This window comes from Streptopelia decaocto (assembly GCF_964273445.1).
Source record: "Streptopelia decaocto genome assembly, chromosome: 16".
In the NCBI taxonomy this organism is placed as follows: domain Eukaryota; kingdom Metazoa; phylum Chordata; class Aves; order Columbiformes; family Columbidae; genus Streptopelia; species Streptopelia decaocto.
This window is the reverse complement of record NC_138671.1, coordinates 5,291,290-5,308,835: the sequence shown is the minus strand read 5'-3', so window position 1 is coordinate 5,308,835 and position 17,546 is coordinate 5,291,290. Positions and strand designations below refer to the sequence as shown.

General features: G+C 57.5%; 1 protein-coding gene across 1 annotated transcript; it reads right to left on the bottom strand.

Moving 5' to 3' along the window:
* Positions 1-5,416: 5,416 nt before the first annotated feature.
* On the bottom strand, positions 5,417-17,504 carry SPATA20 (spermatogenesis associated 20). The gene is made up of 16 exons (XM_082066785.1): positions 17,451-17,504; positions 16,197-16,334; positions 15,776-15,840; positions 15,262-15,416; positions 14,879-15,022; positions 14,406-14,607; positions 14,132-14,262; positions 13,933-14,037; positions 13,711-13,785; positions 13,328-13,540; positions 13,010-13,202; positions 11,870-12,038; positions 11,032-11,240; positions 10,711-10,910; positions 10,507-10,587; positions 5,417-7,308 (listed from the first exon to the last, which is right to left on the bottom strand). The coding sequence occupies exons 1-16, from the start codon at positions 17,480-17,482 to the stop codon at positions 7,138-7,140; spliced, it is 2,283 nt and encodes a 760-aa protein (XP_081922911.1). The 5' UTR covers positions 17,483-17,504; the 3' UTR covers positions 5,417-7,137.
* Positions 17,505-17,546: the final 42 nt, after the last annotated feature.

Genomic DNA, 17,546 nt, shown 5'->3' with positions numbered 1-17,546 from the left:
CGAAAGGGCAGACAGACGGGAGATGGCATGGGGAGAGAACAACAACTTCTGGGAGAGGTTTTTGCCCACGTTTCCCAGCTTTGCAAAGCCCGAGACCTTTCCCTGCCAGAGCTCAGCCCCTGGCCCAGCCTCCCCATGGGCTGGAGGGTCCCCAAACACCACAGGGAGACCTGCTCTGCCCCCACCTCGGGCTGAACCGCCAGGACACATCCAGCCCCCATGGCCTTGCAGCAAGATCCTCCATTGACACCCAGGCTGAGGCTCCACACCATGACCAGAACCCCCTCCAACATTTTTGCCCTTGTATTCTTTCTAAACTACATTTTGCTCTTTTCTCTTAACAGCTGGGAAATAGCTTTGTCCCCTTCTTCTTCCCCTTTAATTTCCAGTCATTCAACAAAACACCGATTCCCTTTCTTGCCTGCTTTTCCGGGAGATAAATGCATCTGTGCTGGCCACACTTTGCACATCCCGGAGGCAACCGGCATCCCTGACATGCAGTGGGGGGAGCAGCTCCCACACACCTTGGCAACTGATGGAGACATCAGTCACAGCCACAGAAACCTGAGTTTTAAAGCATGTGATGGTGAGGAAAAGGTGCTGAGAGGGGCAGAGAGCCTGGTGCTGCCAGCATCCCAAGAAGGCACCCAGGAGGGATGAGGGGGTCAGATATAGGAGCAGGGTGTGATCCAAAGGCAGGACCCAAGAGCTGCTCCTGGGGACCCCCCTGCTCCATCACACCCCAGGCATAGGGCCACACAACCACCATCGGACCCTGGAGCTGGGGGTGACATCAGTGTCACCATCCCCAGCACTCTGGTTCTATCCAGGGCCCCATGACTAATTTGGGATGCGGTGGACATTTTTAATATGCTGCTATAAATATTCATGGGCTGTCAGCTATGAAAAAGGAGCCTGCCTCCCACCGCGCTGCCCTGCCAGAGCCAGCACAAGGGAGACAAACCAAGCCCTTGTTGGTGGCCATGGGGGCTCAGAAACCCTGGGGGCCACTGGGACATCCCCAGTTTACACCAGCAAGCATCCCTTTGCAGGGTGCCTGGTTAGTGCACACCTTGTAGACAGCCCAAGCCAGCTTCTGCCCGAATTCTGGTTGAACCTCAAACCAGTTTCCTCATAGCCGCGACGTCCCAGCAAGCGCGGGGGCGAGCGCACCGGCACGGGCGGGGGCCGGCTGTCAAACTCGTGCCTCGGATCCTGCCGAGCCGGAGCTCACGCCTGTCACGGCAGCCTCCAGTCTGCTGAGCTGCAAAAAACCCGATGAAAGCCTTGTGCTGAGTTGCAGTTCTGCTTTGCTGGCGTGCATCGCCCGAGGGATCGCCTGCCACCCGCTCCCACGTCCCCACACCGCTGGGGCATCGTCACTATGCTGGTCCCAAAAGCATCACCCCACAGAGCCACACGACCCATCTGCTGCATTTCTGAACACCTATCGATTCTTCTTTTATGTGCTTCACCCCGACATATCGATCCAATTTAGTCTCCATAACTCAAACTAAATTAGCTGCCTTTAATCCGTGGATAATTGCGGTGAGCCCAGCTCTGCCTGTCCCAGATTTGTGGGTGTTGGGGATAGGGAGGAGAGTCCTGGATCAGGCAGAGACATTCAGGTTCTTTATCTGTGGGTAAAGCCCCCCCAAAAACCCAGCAGGCATCAGCCCTAAAGCACTGGGGCTTCAGGAGAGCCATGTTTCAGCCAAAAACCCAGCTCACACAGCTATACCACTAGGAGATTTGGCCCCAAAGCCTAAGCATGACCACCCGGTTCGTGCTTTTGCCAGCTCCGAGGTTCCTGATGTGGGTTTCAGCCTTGGCTCATACCATGAGGCATCACTATTTACCTCTGCCAGGCCGCAGCACACAAGGGGTTAACCCCAAATCCTCCCGGACGTGGGGAGAAGAGCAGCCTCAGCCCTGCTGGAGCTGTGTCTAAAACCCCAGATGAAAAGCAGAGCCTGTTCCCCTTTGATTAGGAGCCGAGGCTCCCTCAGCATCTCTCGCCTCTAATTTAGCAGCTCACAAAGTGCCAAAGGCACTGGAGATGCCACCAGCACCTCACCTGGAGCGACAGCCTGGCACAGCACCAAGGGAACATCCTCATGCTGGTGACAAGGTCACTTGGGACCCTCTGGATTCCCACTCCCTCTGTGCAGCCCCAACACCCCCTTCCCACCCAGGCATCCACAAACCTGCACCCACCTCCCCAGACATCCTTCTCTGCCCTTCTGTAAAGCCTCCAAAATACACATTTAATTTCAATTTAATGCGATAGTTACCATGGTCAGTAAATACCAAACCATATTAAGGGAGGATTAATAGCCATGTAATGGCAAAGTGTCTATTGCATAACCCTTAATAAGCGCTGATGGCCTCCTGCCACCCTCCCGCCATGCCGTGGGTGCTGCAGAGCCTCCAGCCAGCCCTCCCCGTCACCCCAGTGCTGGCTGAGAGCGACAGTCCCGTGAGAGATGGATGAGATTGCTGTGGCGCTGCCAGGTTGGAAGGGGAGATCTCCAAGTATTCAATCTGGTTAAAGGCACCAGCCCACAGCTGCAGCACCTGTTAGGAGCAACGGAGCATCGTGGGGAGGTAGTGGTCCCCAAAACACCTCAGCCACATGCTCGTGGCCATCAGCCTGGGAATGGCTGTAAGTTCCCCCTGCAGCATGTCTGCTCTTCTCTGCCCAGGAAAAAAGAGGCGTTAAACAGTTCGGCTGCATGCTGCCCAGGTTTTATCCCTCTGGGGGGGTGGCAGACAGCATCTCCATTCCACCTCCCCATTGCGCTGAGCGCTCACCGCACCCTGCAGCATCCCAACACCAACCCGCTTGTGAGGGCAGAGCCGTTAGCTTCTCTCTGGGATCCCACCACTCTTCACTTTGGGGGCACAGCCCCGAAACACAGCCTTCAGGATCCCCAGTTTACCCTGGCAAAAGAGGAGCTGGAGCAGACAGTGGCTCTGGGAGAGGCTGAGCAGGGCACACTCTCCAGGGCCATGCAGGGACAGTGGGTGATTTGGATAGGAATGGCCAGGATATGCTTTCATGGGAGGGGAAACTGAGGCAGCAGCCAAGCTGAGCCTCCCTCCCAGAGCCCCCACACCCGGGTCTGGCGCTGCCCCGAGGTCCCTGGCACCGACCTGCATGGAAAGTCAGCCTAAAAAGAAAAAAAATGCAAGCACATTTTGAGCAAGTGTTGGCCAGCTTCAGCCGCAAATTCACTTGTCAGGAACATTGGAATTGCTGGAGCTGGATGGCGCGAACATCTGTGCACAGCAAACGGGGAGCGGAGCTGGCTGCCTGCGGATGCTCTGATGGGATGCAGCCAGTCCCTGCAATGGGGACAGCCAGGACACAACACACATCCGTCACCCACCTCCCAGTGCAAGGGGACACCAGTGAGCTCCCCAAAATGCCCCGGGGAGGACACTGCGACTTGGAAGACTCACCACATCAGCTCACTGGATGTAAATTTGCTTTGGGTGAATATTGGAGTAACTGAGCACAACAGCACAGGACAGGCACAGGACAGGCACAGGACAGGCACAGGACAGGCACAGGGGGACTCCAGCCCCACATCACCTGCCCTTCCCCAGGTCTGCCTGCACTGCTGCAGATTCCCCCCCAGATTTAGGGTGCAATGAGGCTTTTCCATCACTTTCAGAGCAGCCACAAACCTGCCCCTTCCCAACCTTCTCCCTCATCAGCATCACTACAGCCCTCAGCTACTAAAACCTGCCCATTTCTGCCCAAAATAACCCTCAGGCAGGAGCTAATCAGCCACTCAGGCATGAGCAGATTGACTGCTCAGGTGTTGACTAATTGGGTGCTCAGGTGTTGACTAATTGGCCACCCAAGCACGGTGCAATGGGGTGCTCAGGCGTGAATTAGTTGCATGCTCGGGTGTGAATTGGGCACCCATGTCCAGGAACCCATGTGGGAAACAACAGGGTGCAAAAACCTCATTATTTTGCCCAACACACCTTCTCAGAGGGACTGGAAAGTAGGATACACAAATTGCACCCCCATGCGTGTCTCGAGGGGGAGGGATAAGCACTGAAGCAGGGTTGGACCCGGGCTCGGGGACACCCCTCTCCATCCTTGCTCTCCCGCAGATGCAACATCGCAAATAACAAACAGATTTCAAAGCCCCATCTCCCATTGATGTGACATCAATGCCAGCGGAGATAAAAGCAGAGAGACCCAGAACCAGCGCAGCTTTGCTGGGGAATATTAATTAGAGGGAAAGCCTCATTAGAGCAGCAAGGGTGGCCGCTGGCGCTGCCTCCCCCCGCCCTGTGTGCCCCAGACCCCCCAAAAGGGACATCAGCCCAACCAGCTGCCTCAGTGGGCTGAGCAACGGGATGCGCAGCAGACCCCCCATGTGAGAGTTAAAAATTGAAATGTTGAAAGGTTTTTTCTTTTTATTAGGAAAAAAAAAAAAAAAAGGAAGGGGAAAACCTGTTTTCCCCTATTTGTGGCTGCTGGGGTTTCCAGGCAAGCCCAGAGCCTGGGCAGGGTGACAAACCCCCCCTGCACCCTCCAGAGCAGCCTGATGGCAAACCCAAGTGCTCATGAGCAAAAAGCAGCACATGGGTTATTTAATGCATTTTCATGGTTTGTTTTTTTGCCTTTTTTTTTGACAGCTCTGCAGCTGGAGAGAAGCACAGGGGAACACGAGATGCCTCCTCCTGTCACCCTGAGCCTCCCCACCAGTGGGGAAAGGGGGATCATGTTCCCCTGGGATGAGTCCCCTGCAGCCCCTGCATATCCTGTCAAAGGAAAACCGGGAAGGCTTCAGGAAAATGGCTATTATGAAGTGGCACAGGACCCCTGAGCACTGAGACCTCAGTCCATCACCCCCTGAGAGCCCAGGCCAGCCGGGTAGCCCCTGCCAGCCCATTGATCACCCTGGAAAACACTTGCAGCAAATAAATGGCATTTGCAGTAAAATTGGTGGGTTAGCGAGAGGAAAGCGATGAGGAAGGGAGCATCACCAGGAGGCTTTAACCACCATGGCCCTGCCAGCTCCTGCCTGCCGCCGAGCAGCAGCACCCACGGGTGCCCAAGCACCCAGCCCAGTCAGGGGACACTGAGGGAACCAGTGAGGTCAGTGCTGCAAATGAACTCAAGCAAAACCACCCCTCTGAAGGGCTGAAGCAGCCAGGTGGCTGTGGGGATGGGGCAGGGACTGGGACCCCCAGGGCTGCGCAGGACGGGGACATCGGCTCCGGGATGCACCGGCAGGACTGAGCTGCCACAGCATCAGTTATTTATTACAAAGAACTTTTCTTCTTTTGCTTTTCTTTTTTTGTATTTCAAGAGGTGAGTCCAATTCATCCTGACAGAGGTTCACAGCACATTTTTGCCCAGCGGCTGCTTACAGAGACGCGCCGACAAGCAAGACAATGCAGGAGAAAGGCACCTTGTGCCTGTGCCACGGGGGGCTGGTGGGCACTGAAATGAGCTCAGCACGTTGTCCCCAGCACTGTGCCAGCTTGGGGACAGTTGACACACATGGTCCTAGCTGGTCCTGGGGCCCAAGATGTCTGGGCTTCCCCAAGGGTTGCTCAGCACTGGCCCTGCTCTCTGAGGATGCTCTGCGGGCACAGGCACAGCACCGACCTGCTCTGAGTGCTCATGAGGACGGGTGTCGAACCCATCCCTCCAGCAGAGATGCCAAGTTAAAAAAAATAAAACTAAAAAAAAAAGCAAAGCGGAGGAAAGCAGCCAGCCATCTGCCAAACCAGCAACTTTCAGCTGGATTTCCAGAAACACTTCAGCTTTGAAAACCAAGAGAGGAGAGAACATAAAACCCCTCCTCTTCCACAAGCATAGAAAGCATTCACGAGATGAGGTGCAAAATTCCTCTTTGACTTCAAAGGCGTTTCTCCTGGCTGGTTACCCCCAAATCCTGGCACAACCCACTGGAAAGCCGGCGGGCAGCGCGGTTCGGCGCCGCTTCGCTGCCAGATGACGGGATCTCACCGGCCGGGGTGCGGGATGTCGTGCCGGGGGAGCCCCGGGGTGCCAGAGGGACGCTGGAAATGCAGTGCTCGCCCCTTTGGAAGGCAGGAGGAGGAGGAGGGACATGCAGGAGGAAAGGGAGAATAAAGTCTACACTGCAGCAAAGGGAGCTTGTGTGGTTGGTGACAGCAACCCGCTTCTGCCGGGGTGGGTTATCTCCCGCTGCTCACCATGCTGCGATGCCAAAACCCAGCACCACCGTCCCCATGGCCAGTGTCAGCAGGATGCAGCCAAGCCTCCAGTGATGAAGGGCGAGAACCTTGGTCCAGCCCAGGCTTTGCCAGTAAAGTTCAGAGCAAACACCTTCAAACACTGGGAAAAAGGTATTTTTAGGGATTACTTCTTGTGCTGTTATTGAAACTTCCTGCAAAAAAAACTTTTCACAAGCCCCATCCTAGCAGGGATGCAGGCATGGGCTGCCTGGTCTTTTACAAAGAAAATAAGGCTCCGAGAAGTGGTTTCTCGAGCTGTACCAGCTTTCTGCACCTTCGGCAAAGCCAGGACTGTTTGGAAGTGCTTAAGCTGGGCCTTGCAGCACGTTTTCATCACTTGTGGTAATCAGCATGTTTTCTGCATGCGCTATATTTTAACTTAATGTATGTTACAACCTACCCTGTAATGGAAAAATACCACGGCTGTCATAACCCATAACACTTTCAAAAGCACTTGACTCCCAAGTCATCCAGGTGCTTTTGACAATGTTATCCCAGGTTGCTATAGGAACCCTAATAGTTTTCCCATCTGACTTCTCCATTAACGCTGGGATTTATTTTTAATTTGTTTTCCTTGTCAAGAAGAGGCGAGGAGCGAGCGCGTGTGCAAAGGTAGGAGATGCTCCTCAGTGGGTGTCTCCTGGCTGTGCCAAAACCAGCGCCAGGGACCAGAGCTGGTTCTGCTGAGATGCATGCGCAGGCAGCGGTGCAGGCAGGGGCTGCTGCAGGCAGGGAAGGGCACAGCCCTGCGCTGCTGGCAGGAACCAGCCAGGAGGCGGTTGATGCCCAGAGTGGCTTTATTATGGGTCTCTCCAGCGTTCGCAGGCTGGTGTGACAGTCTGTCACCCCCTCGTCTCCCTGTGGGCAGAGGGGATACGGGGCTCATGGGCAGAGCATCCCACGCAGCTCCTGGGGTGAGGTGACGGGCAGGGAGCAGGTGAAATTGCTGCAGACGTACGCGGTGGCTTTGCCATCCTTCCTCTCCAGGGACGCAAGGAAAGGCAACTGGCGGTAGAGGAACCCAGCGCCGTCTCCATCTGCCAGCAGCAGCACCTGCAGAAAAGGAGCTGTCAGAGCGCAGCCAGCACCAGGCAGCTGCTCCTCCCCTGCCCACAGACACGCCGAGCACTGGCAGTGCCCCCCCACGCACTCAACCAGAGACGGGAGGGCACGAGGAGCCAAGGGGACCCGTGCCAGCCCTCCACCATGGTCCCAGGGTGGCCACCTCCCCATTGCACCTGTGCCACGGGGAGCCTGTGGTCCACAGCATCCCCAGCAGCTTTGCCTCCCTTCCCCCTCCAGACACCCAGCAGCTGAGGACAAAACCCGGGGACCCGCAAACACCAGTCTGGAGGGGGCTGCCCGAGCCAGCTGGCTTCCCGGGGACACCCACCCAGCCCAGGGACAGACTCCATTGCAGCATCCCCCCATCCCACCCCACAGCCCAGCTCCTCCTGCCCTCCAGACACTTCCCAAAAGCTAAAAAACCATCGAGCAGTGCGTTGGGGGCTCTACTGGCTGACACGGCAGCACCAGTCAGGGGTGATGACCGGTCTGCCATGATAATTAGCTTTTCTGAAAGGAAAAATGTTTGCTAAAGCCTCAGGGCTGGTGGGCTAATCAGGGGGGAAGCCAGGAGCTGGCCGGGAGCCTGGTATGACACGGATGCAAAGGATGAGCAAAGCGCAGCCCCTTCCCAAGCCCAAGGCACAGCAGCAGTGTCACAGAACCAGAGCACACGGCTGTCCCCAGCCCTGCACATGTGCCCGCCATGGCACCCACCAAGCAGTGACATGCTCACGTTTGGGCCATTCATGCCACCAAGGGATGCCAATACCATGGCACTGCCCCGTGCACAGCATCCTCTGCCACCAGCACCGAGGCTGGGAGCAAACCCAGCACCCACCATGGCAGGGACACCTCAGCAGCCTCCCCCATACCTAGCAGGAGACACCCTGTGTCCCCACGGGGTCACTGTGTCCCCAAGCCCTTGCCCTGGATAACAGCTGCTGCTGTCCTGTCCCCTGTCACCCACATCTGCCACTTGGCCCCTGCCTTGACCCAGCTCTGGCTCAGCCCGTCTCCCAGCCTGCCTCCTGCTCCCTCCTCGCCTTTGTCTGGAATTAATTCCAGGAGTGATTAATTACCAATTCATGTCCAATCTGAAATTCATTATTCATTTTTCTCACAAGCTCCCCAAGGTCCTCCTGCAGGGCCGGGATGAGGGCAAGCGGCAGGCTAGAGCTCTGCAGCTGAGGAGATAATGGGATCCTTCATAATTACCCTAAAGACCATTAACAGGGCAGGGATCCATACCAGGAGCCGGGATCCAGCCCTCTCCATTCCCAGCACCAGGTCCACCAGGGGAGCAGCCGCCGGCATCGCCCCCGGAGCACTCGCATCCCCCAGGCAGCAGCTGCTGCCAGTGGCAAAGGGCTCCTCCAGACACAGAGTCCATTTAAATCCACGACCTAAATGCCATTTTATCATTGGCATCTCGTTACAGCAAGGATTCCAGTCTGAAGTTTGTAAGGAATTAATTACTGGAATGACCTAATTAATTGTATTTCAGCAGACGAGCCTAGCCCCCAGCACCCTGCCAGCACTGAGGGAGCAGGGGTGGCAGGGGACACGGTGGTGACATTTCCATAACTCCTTGGCAAAGCCCATTCCCAAAGCTGCCGCATCCCGGAGCGGGTGACCCGCGGCTGCTCTGCCTCAGGTGGCTTCTTGGGGTGGTGAAGGGGAGCTGGGGAGCAGCTGGGAGGCTGAAGGTGGGTGGGAAAAGGAGCACCCGCACCTCCGTTCTGCGTGCGATGCAAGATAGAAAGAGGGACGGCTGCCAGGAGGCAGCGGGCTGCTTCCAAAGGCAGCATGACCCTCAGGAGAGGAAACAGCTGTGCTATTTGCTCTGTTCCAGACCCCAAAGCTGCTGCCTGCATCCCCTGTCGGAGCGCGTGGGGACTCGAGGGACTGATGTCTGCACCAGCAGGAGAGGGAGCTGCCACCACAGCGCTGCTCATCCCTGCAAACTGGGTCACCCGCCTTAATCCTTCACAGGGAGAGAAGACAAGCACGGGAGCAGAGGCCTCACACAGGGACCCATGTGGCCAAGGGATGTGGCTGGATGGGACATGCCCGAGGAAGGATGTGTCCCCCACCCACGCTCCTGGGCAGAAGTTGTGACTGTCCCCAAACACTAATGTTAAACACCACTGGGCACACAGGCAGAGAGTCAGGGATAAAGCCTCTGTGGGCTGAGATAACCTGAGGACAAAGCAGGGGATCCCTGCTGACAGCTCAGCCCTCCCCAGATCACCCCAGCTGGAGTTACAGAGCGAAACCGGTGCTTTTGGCCTCAGCACCAGCTCCCCATGTGCTCCGGCTCAACGTGCCAGTCCCTGGCACCAGGAGGCCGACCAGCGGGGAAGAGTCTGCTCCAGAGGCTGAAACACTGAGCCCCCTCGCCCACAGTCCAGCCCTCCTTCCCCCGGCTCAACAGCTTTGCCAAGGAGAGAGCCACCTGTCCCCAGGGCAGGGGACATCAAATGCAACAGAACCAGCTGCCCTCCCCTGACAGCAAACGCTCCATTCCCACAGCAGCACGGTCCTCCATGGGATGCACCAAGAGCATCTCTGAGCAGGGATGCAGGCAAGCAGAGTGATGTGGTGACCCCAGCACACAGTGACAGCACAGCGGGGGGGAAAGCTTTTGGGAAAAGCCAGCGTCTCCCAGCTGGGGGGACCCACAGCCGCTTCCCAAGGATGTCCGGGTGGCTCCAGGCAGGAGGTGACCCAGACACTGGCTGGATCTGCACTGGGTATGACACATCCACAGCAGGCACGACACATCCGCACCAGAATGAAAGGTTTTCCCTTGGGAGAGCAGCGCTGGGGATGCCGGGCTGAGGCTGGGAACAGGGTAAACAGCCGGCAGTGACAGCAGCCGCTGCTGCAGCCGACCCCCGGGTTGGGCTGCCAGCGCTCTGTGCCAGGGAGAGGGGTGCAGGGGCTCAGCCGCGGCTCTGCCGGCTGTGCTTACGAATAAAAACAGGATAAGATGCTCCCCAGAAGGGAGGGAGGATGGAGGATGGATGCTACAGCCACACTGGGAAGAAGGATGAAAGCACCAGCAATGTAGGCGGCAGCAGGGAGAGTGATGGCAGCTGGCGCGGGTGGCTGTGCATGGGGACAGGGTAGGATTGGCAGGGCTGGCAGGGACGGTGGGGACAGCAGGGCTGGCACCTCTACCTTGTTCGGGCTGAAGACAGAGTGGACGCAGCGCAGCATCTCTTTTGTGTCTTCTCCTTGGGGGTCCCCACAGATAATGACCTGTCCAGGGCGAGTGTGGGGGGCAGGAGGGAGAGAGCAGAGAGCTGTTACTGCACCCACACTGCCACCGGGCCCGCTCTCCGCGGCTGGTCCCGCAGGGGACACACAAAGCCCAGCCCGTACCTGTTTGAGGGTGTGATGGAAGACAGCGGTCGCCCGGGCCATCTCGGGCAAGGTTATCGGGATCTTCTGCAGCCTCTCTGAGAAGGCGGCCAAGATCTGCCCGGCTTTTTCTACCCACTCCATGTGGCCAGAGTAACAAGCTGCTCGGAGCAGGTTTGTGACAGTGACGGAGTTGGCGGTGGGTTCTGCTCCGTCTTGGTCTGCAGGGGACAACAGCTCCTCCATCAGCCCAAGGCCCCACCACCCCATGGCTTGGTCCTCCAGCCCTGCCCTCCCCAGGCTGCCCCACCCCAGAACCCATGGCCACGTCCCCGAGCTCACCACCCTTCAGACGCAGGAGCAGAGAGGGATCACCAGCCTCACTGGAGAAATACGCAAAGCCTTTGGAGTCCCAGAAGAGCTTGTCTTGCATGTGCTGGAGCTGCAGAGCCCACTCCAGCCAGTCCTGCTCCAGTGAGGCTTCGTACAGGTCAAAGAGAGCCTGGATGACGAAGACATAATCCTCCAGGAAGCCCTGGATGGGCACAGCGCTGCAGGGGCGGATGGGGAAGGAGCATCAGGATTTCTACACTGACCAGGTGGGAAATGTTCTCTAGCCCAGCAAAGCCCGATCTACTGGTGAGATAACAGCTCAGAGCTCAGTCCAAGATCATAGAATCATCAAATAGGTTGAAGGGACCTTCCAGGCTCATCCAGTCCAACCTCTGCCATGAGCAGGGACATCACCCAGCTCAGGTTGCTCAGAGCCCCGTCCAGCCTGGTCTGGGATGTCTCCAGGGATGGTTCATCCACCACCTCTCTGGGCAATCTGGGCCAGGCTCTCACCACCCTCAGTGTCAAAAATTTCTTCCTCATGTCCAGCTCGAGATAAGCAGTTGCTGTGCCAAGTCATCGCACAGCTCAGCCTCGGGTTTCTGTACAGCAGGGGAAGACTCCTGCCAGCTTGAAAGATGAGGAATGGGAAAGGATTTGACCTTATTCCTCCTCAGCTGGGTGGGGGGCACTAGTCCATCCCAAACTGCACTAGAGGCAGTTCTGCGCAAGGCAAACAGCCTCCCTCTGAGTCCAGCCCGTCCTGGAGGAGAGGAGGACAGGGACAGCCTGGGCAGCACCTGGGGGTGGTGCAGGGTCTGCAGACCCTCCCTGTACGTTTGCTCACCTCTGCTCCACCGTGTTGTCTCTGCCCCGGTAGCAGCTCCGCAGCAACCTCCCGCTGGTGGGGTCGAAAAGGTGTTTCCGCAGGAAGGCAGCTGCCTGCGCAGCCCGGCTGACGTATTCCTGCTTGTCCAGGGCCGTGCCAGCCTGGGCAAAGCCTGAGATCATCAGCCCTGCATAGGCACAGACACGGGGACAGGCTCAGGGGGGCACAAGGAACCAGCAGGGGTGTCACTGTCTTTCCTTTAAAGGATGCTCAGTGTGAAGCTCATTCTGCCTGATGTTCAAGGCAGGTCAGGGCTCAGTCATCAGCTCTTGCGCTTGGTTCAAACCACTAAGAAAGTCACTGACTGTCACCAAAGAGACAGGCAGAGCACTGCCAAGGCCAGCAAGAGCTAAGCCTTTTCTTGTGCGCAGAAACAGGGCTTAAGACGTGCTATAACTCCAGCTCCCACCAGCTCCAGACCCAGCTACCCAGGAATTTATTGCTGCAAATGGTGCCTGGGGTACTGCACCTATTACCTGCTGCAGGACACCCGGACAGACAGACACAGAGCTGTGGTCCCTCCTTACGTAACAGCGGCGATGGGCTCTGCACCCCACCTGGATCCTGGGTCCCCAACTCAGTGTCTGTCCCCTAAACCCAACCAGGGGAGCTGGGCTGAGCCAGGGGAAGAGCTTTGCTGCTCTCTGCTGGCAACAGGGGAGGAAAATAAACCCCGAGCAATATCATAGAATCACAGAATGGTTTAGGTTGAAGGGACCTTCAAAGCTCATTCAGTGCCACCCCTGCCATGAGCAGGGACATCTTCACCAGCTCAGGTTGCTCAGAGCTCTGTCCAGCCTGGCCTGGGATGTCCCAGGGATGGGGCATCCACCACCTCACTGGGCAACCCGGGACAGTGTTTCACCTTCCTCAGTGTAAAATATTTCTTCCTCATGTCTGGCCTGAAATATCCCAATGCTCAGCAGCCCCACAGCTGCTCCCAGAGTCCCGGGGATCCCAGCCCACCCTCCATCTCCCTGGGGGGCTGCTCAGTCCCAGCAGGACTCATTCCTACAAGTCCCCAAAACGTGCTGACCCCAGGCAGCTGCAGAGCGGTCCGGCCGCAGCACACACCCCCGGAGCAGAGCCTCCACTCACCGTTCCATGCCGCCAGCATCTTGGTGTCCAAATGTGGCCGTGGCCGCTGTGCCCGGGCTGTGGACAGCCTTTGGCGTCCCTCCTGCAGCAGGGCACCCAGTCGCCCCAGCTCTAATCCAAACTGGGCTGCTGTTACCTCTGGGGAGCACCGGACAATAAGGACATTCTTTCCCTTCAGCTCCTGATGGGGGTCCTGAAAGCAGAGCTCCATTCTACCACCACACCAGGCTGAGGAGGAGTTGGACATTCCCCCATGCCCAGGGGTGTGGGTCCCCCACCGATGCTCCCAGTACCAAGCAGGTCTTTACTCTTCCTCACCTGCATGGGGCTCACGTTGCCGGTCTCCTTCACTCCGTAGTGGTGCATGAAGACATCTCCCAGGGTCGTCCCCTCTGTGGCCCCCTCGACAGGGTCAGGAAGGAGAGCTCGGATTTCCTCGGCTGCCCACACACAGAAAGCTCCTTCTCGCTTCTCTTTGGATGCGGTGGTTGGGTAGGAATCGGCATCTTCCGCACTGTAGAAACCTCCAGCCTGGGAAAGGAGCAACAGAGAGACTTCTCCAGCTACTGGGAGACCCTTCGGCCAGCAAGATGCAGCCATGCCCCAGACTGGGAAGAGAGAAAGGGAGGGAAAGGCAGCCCCGAGCCATGTCCCAAGGCAGGGTAAGTGGCTCCACTGGCCCACCTCAGGGAACAACCTACCTGGTCACTCAGGTCCCGCGAGACATAGAGCAGAATGTCTTGGGCAACATCAGCAAAGAATTGATCACCAGAGATCTGCGTGAGGCAACGCGGTGGATGTCAGTGTCACAAGGGGCAGAGAGGAGGCAAGAGACAGGGAGACATAAAAAGTGATTTTGATTTAAAGAGCTGGCAACAGGTGGGGAAACACATCTGAAATGCAAAGGGATGCCACGGCCATACCTGAAATGCTCTGCTGTACGTAGCCGCCAGCTGCCCCTGGTCATAGAGCATCTTCTCAAAGTGAGGGACGTGCCAGTGCTGGTCGGTGGAGTAGCGGTGAAACCCCTGCAAAGAGCAAGTGGACACATTTCCACCCCACATCTCTAACCCCACGCCTCCTGGGCATGCCAGGGGTTTACTCCCAAGGCTTTCCTCCTACCTGGTCAATGTGGTCATGGATGCCCCCATGGGCCATCATCTTGAGGGTGTGCAGAGCCATCTGCAGTGCCCGGGCACCTTCTGGAGTTGTTCGGTGCAGGGCCCAGTAAGTGAAGAGGAAATTCAAATTCACTGAAACACAGGGGACTAGATGGTCTTTCAAGGTCCCTTCCAATCCCTAACATCCTGTGATTCTGTGAGAAAGCTCTGGGGTGGGCTCTGCCCCCCAGTGCTGCCTGCCCCATGGAGAGGCTCAACAGCAAGGCAAGACTGACCTGGGGTGGGGAACTTCGGGGATTTGGAAAAACCACCGTAGTCCTCATCATAGGAGTTGGAGAGCTGCTGGAAGCAGGTGGCCATCACCTCTTTGGATGGTGGGGGTGACTCCTGGCCCCGCACACGGATCTCAGACACGTGTTGCAATGCTTCCAGGATCTTACGGCTGCTCTCCAACAGGGAATCTTTGTTCTCCTTCCACTAAGATGCAGAGCGAGAAAGTCAGTTCTTGCATTTTTTGTCTCTCTTTCTGCTTCCTGCATTGCACCAGTCCAAACTGCAACAGCAGTTCTCAGTCCCCTCCACAAATCAGTTCCAATCCAGCTCTAACCCAGTCAAAGCTCTGACAGGTTCTCTGGGCCACTGTTTCTCACAACTTTATCTCTTAACTCAGTTGCCCAGCAAGCTCACACCAATTTCCCTTTGGCCCCTTTGGTTGAGCACTCCCTGCTACGCCATTCCTGCTCCATACCTGCTCTGCAATTCGGAGCAGCACAGTCCGGAAGCCAACACGATGAACTCCATCTTCAGGAGGGAAGTATGTCCCGCCTGCGAAGGGCTTCAGATCTGGAGTCAGCCAGACGCTCATGGGCCAGCCACCTCCACCACTTGTTGCCTGAAAGACAAATCATGAGTGCACCAAGGTCACACGAGAGGCACCCTCTGCTCAGCACCCCTGTGGCACGCATACGTGCCTTACTTGAGGACAGGCATGCTCTTCTCTCCACCCTTGTGATCACACATGGCCCCATTCAGACCACCCCACATACTGGTTCTTCTTGCTTGAGGAACATGGCCATGAACCTCACCTTGAGACAGTCAAAGCCTCCCAAGCCCTGCCTGTCCCTCCCTTGCCTGCACAAAGGTCATGTAGACTTTGTCAACATCCGGCCGCTCCTCCCGATCCACTTTGATGCACACAAAGTTCTTGCTCATAATCTCCCCGATTTCCTTGTTCTTGAAGGACTCCTCCTCCATCACATGGCACCAGTGGCAGGTAGAGTAGCCAACTGCAAACAAGCTCCAGTGAGTGAGGAAAGGCCCTTTGCAGGGAGCAGGACACACGTTATGGGGAGACGGCTCAGAGGTGGGACACCCCACCATGGGGAACACCCCACCATGGGGAACAGCTGCTGCCCCCTGGAGAAGAGGTGGAGGAGAAAGGCCTTCTGAAATCTGGCCAAGGACTCTGGTAGCCAGGAAGGCTGCAGTCCATCTTCAGCAAGAGCCATCAAAGCCCTTTCTTGCCACAGACAGTCCATCCTCACCTCTGCAACTACTCACACACCAGCTCAGGACACAGCCTGGCTTATCTGGTCACCTGCTGAGCAACACATGGGAACGTGAAATATGTCTTGTTTCTGGTTACCTGACAGGAATATCAGCTTGTTTTCTTTTTTGGCTTTATCAAAGGCTTCCTGACCCCAAGGGTACCTGTGGAGGGAAGACAAGAAAGGAGCTTCAGGGGTCACTGTTGCCAGGATTCACAGGCTCCTCTAAAGCTGCCTAAGAAGCCACTGCCTGGTGCAGAGTGGTCAGGATAGCTGGGGACATAGCTGGCTCAAGATTGTGGTCCCCAAGCCCATGGGGAGCTGCATAGGAGGCCCCCATCATGCCCCATGGAGGCCACACTGCTTCACCTGCCATCACTGTCACAGCCACGACCACCCCAGTCACCATCATTGTCACAGCCACGACCACCCCAGTCACCATCATTGTCACAGCCACGACCACCCCAGTCCCACGGACACACGGAGAAGAGGAGGGAGAAAGGTACCAGCGGCTCTTACCAATCCACAGGGTTGTGAGCATGCTGCAGGAGGTACGGGGACTTCTCGTTAATCAGGCGGTTGGTGTGACGAGGGATGCTAGGGGGGCTGGTTGTCCCCGCCGTGGCCATGGTCACGCTTCCCGTTAGAAACACGCACCTGTGACACCAAACAGGCTCATCATTTCCTCGCTGGCCACAGCGAAGCGCAACTCCTGCAGAGATCTGTGACACCCCAGACCAGAATCACCTTCACCCCAGCTCCTGCGGGTGCCCACACAGCCCAAGGGCGGGGAGCTGCTCCCTGCTCCCCATGCCAGTGAACCACTCTCAGCCCCAGGGCTGGGTGGCTCTGCGGGGGCTCTGTCCTGCTCCATGCCTCCCCCCCGAGGACACTACAAAGTCCTTGCTGCTTGCTAGAGGCTCGAGCAAGGATGGTCCCCTCCTGCTTGGCACAGAGGACCCCCAGGGGTCCCTTCCCTCCAGCCTGGCAGCATCCTACAGGAGGAACAATCACCCAACAGTCGTGGGTAAGGGAGCAGCATCTTGTGGGATTTGACCTGTGTGTCCTCAGATTGGAAAATCCCCTCCCGTGGGTGCAGTGCAGTAGATGCGGGGTCAGGGTGCAGGGAAGGTGGCAGAGGCTCTTCATGGCAAGGGGAGCAAGAGACAGGAGGGGACCAGAGATGCTCCTGCTCCTGGGTGGGATGCAGGGCTGGGGCGCAGGGATGTGGGAAGGGGTGGGAGAGGGGTGCAGGAAGAGTGTGCAAAGTCATGCAGGAGTTACAGGGATGCAGGGAGGATTTAGGAAGGATGTCAAGGGGTGCAGGGGGACTTAGTGGAATGCAGGAGAGGTGCAGGGAGGATTTAGGAAGGATGCTGAGGGGTGCAGGGAGGATTCAGGGGAATGCAGGAGAGGTGCAGAGATACTGGAAGGATTTAGGAAAGATGGGGGAGGATTTCAGATAATGAAGGAGGGGTGTAAGGGTGCAGAAAGGATTTAGGAGGGATTCAGGGGGGTGTAGGGGGGATTTCGGGGAGACGCAGGAGAGGTACAGGGAGGTGCTACGGGATACAGGAGGGGTGCAGGAAGGATATGGAGGGGTGCAGGGGAGGTTTAGGGGTGTGCAGGGGCGGCAGCGATGATGCAGACGGGCTGCCGGGTGCCGCAGCGATCGCTGCCCAGCGCCCTGCAGGCGCTCAGCCGGGACCCGCAGCCGCTGCCCGTCCCGGGGGCCGAACCCGCCCCTCCCAGCGCCCCCGGCCCCCCCGGTACCTGCGGGCGCTGCGCAGCGGCGCCGCGAACATGGCGGCGGGGGGAGGGCGGAGCCGCCGCTCCCCGTGACCGGCCCGGCCCCCCCTCCCCGGGCCC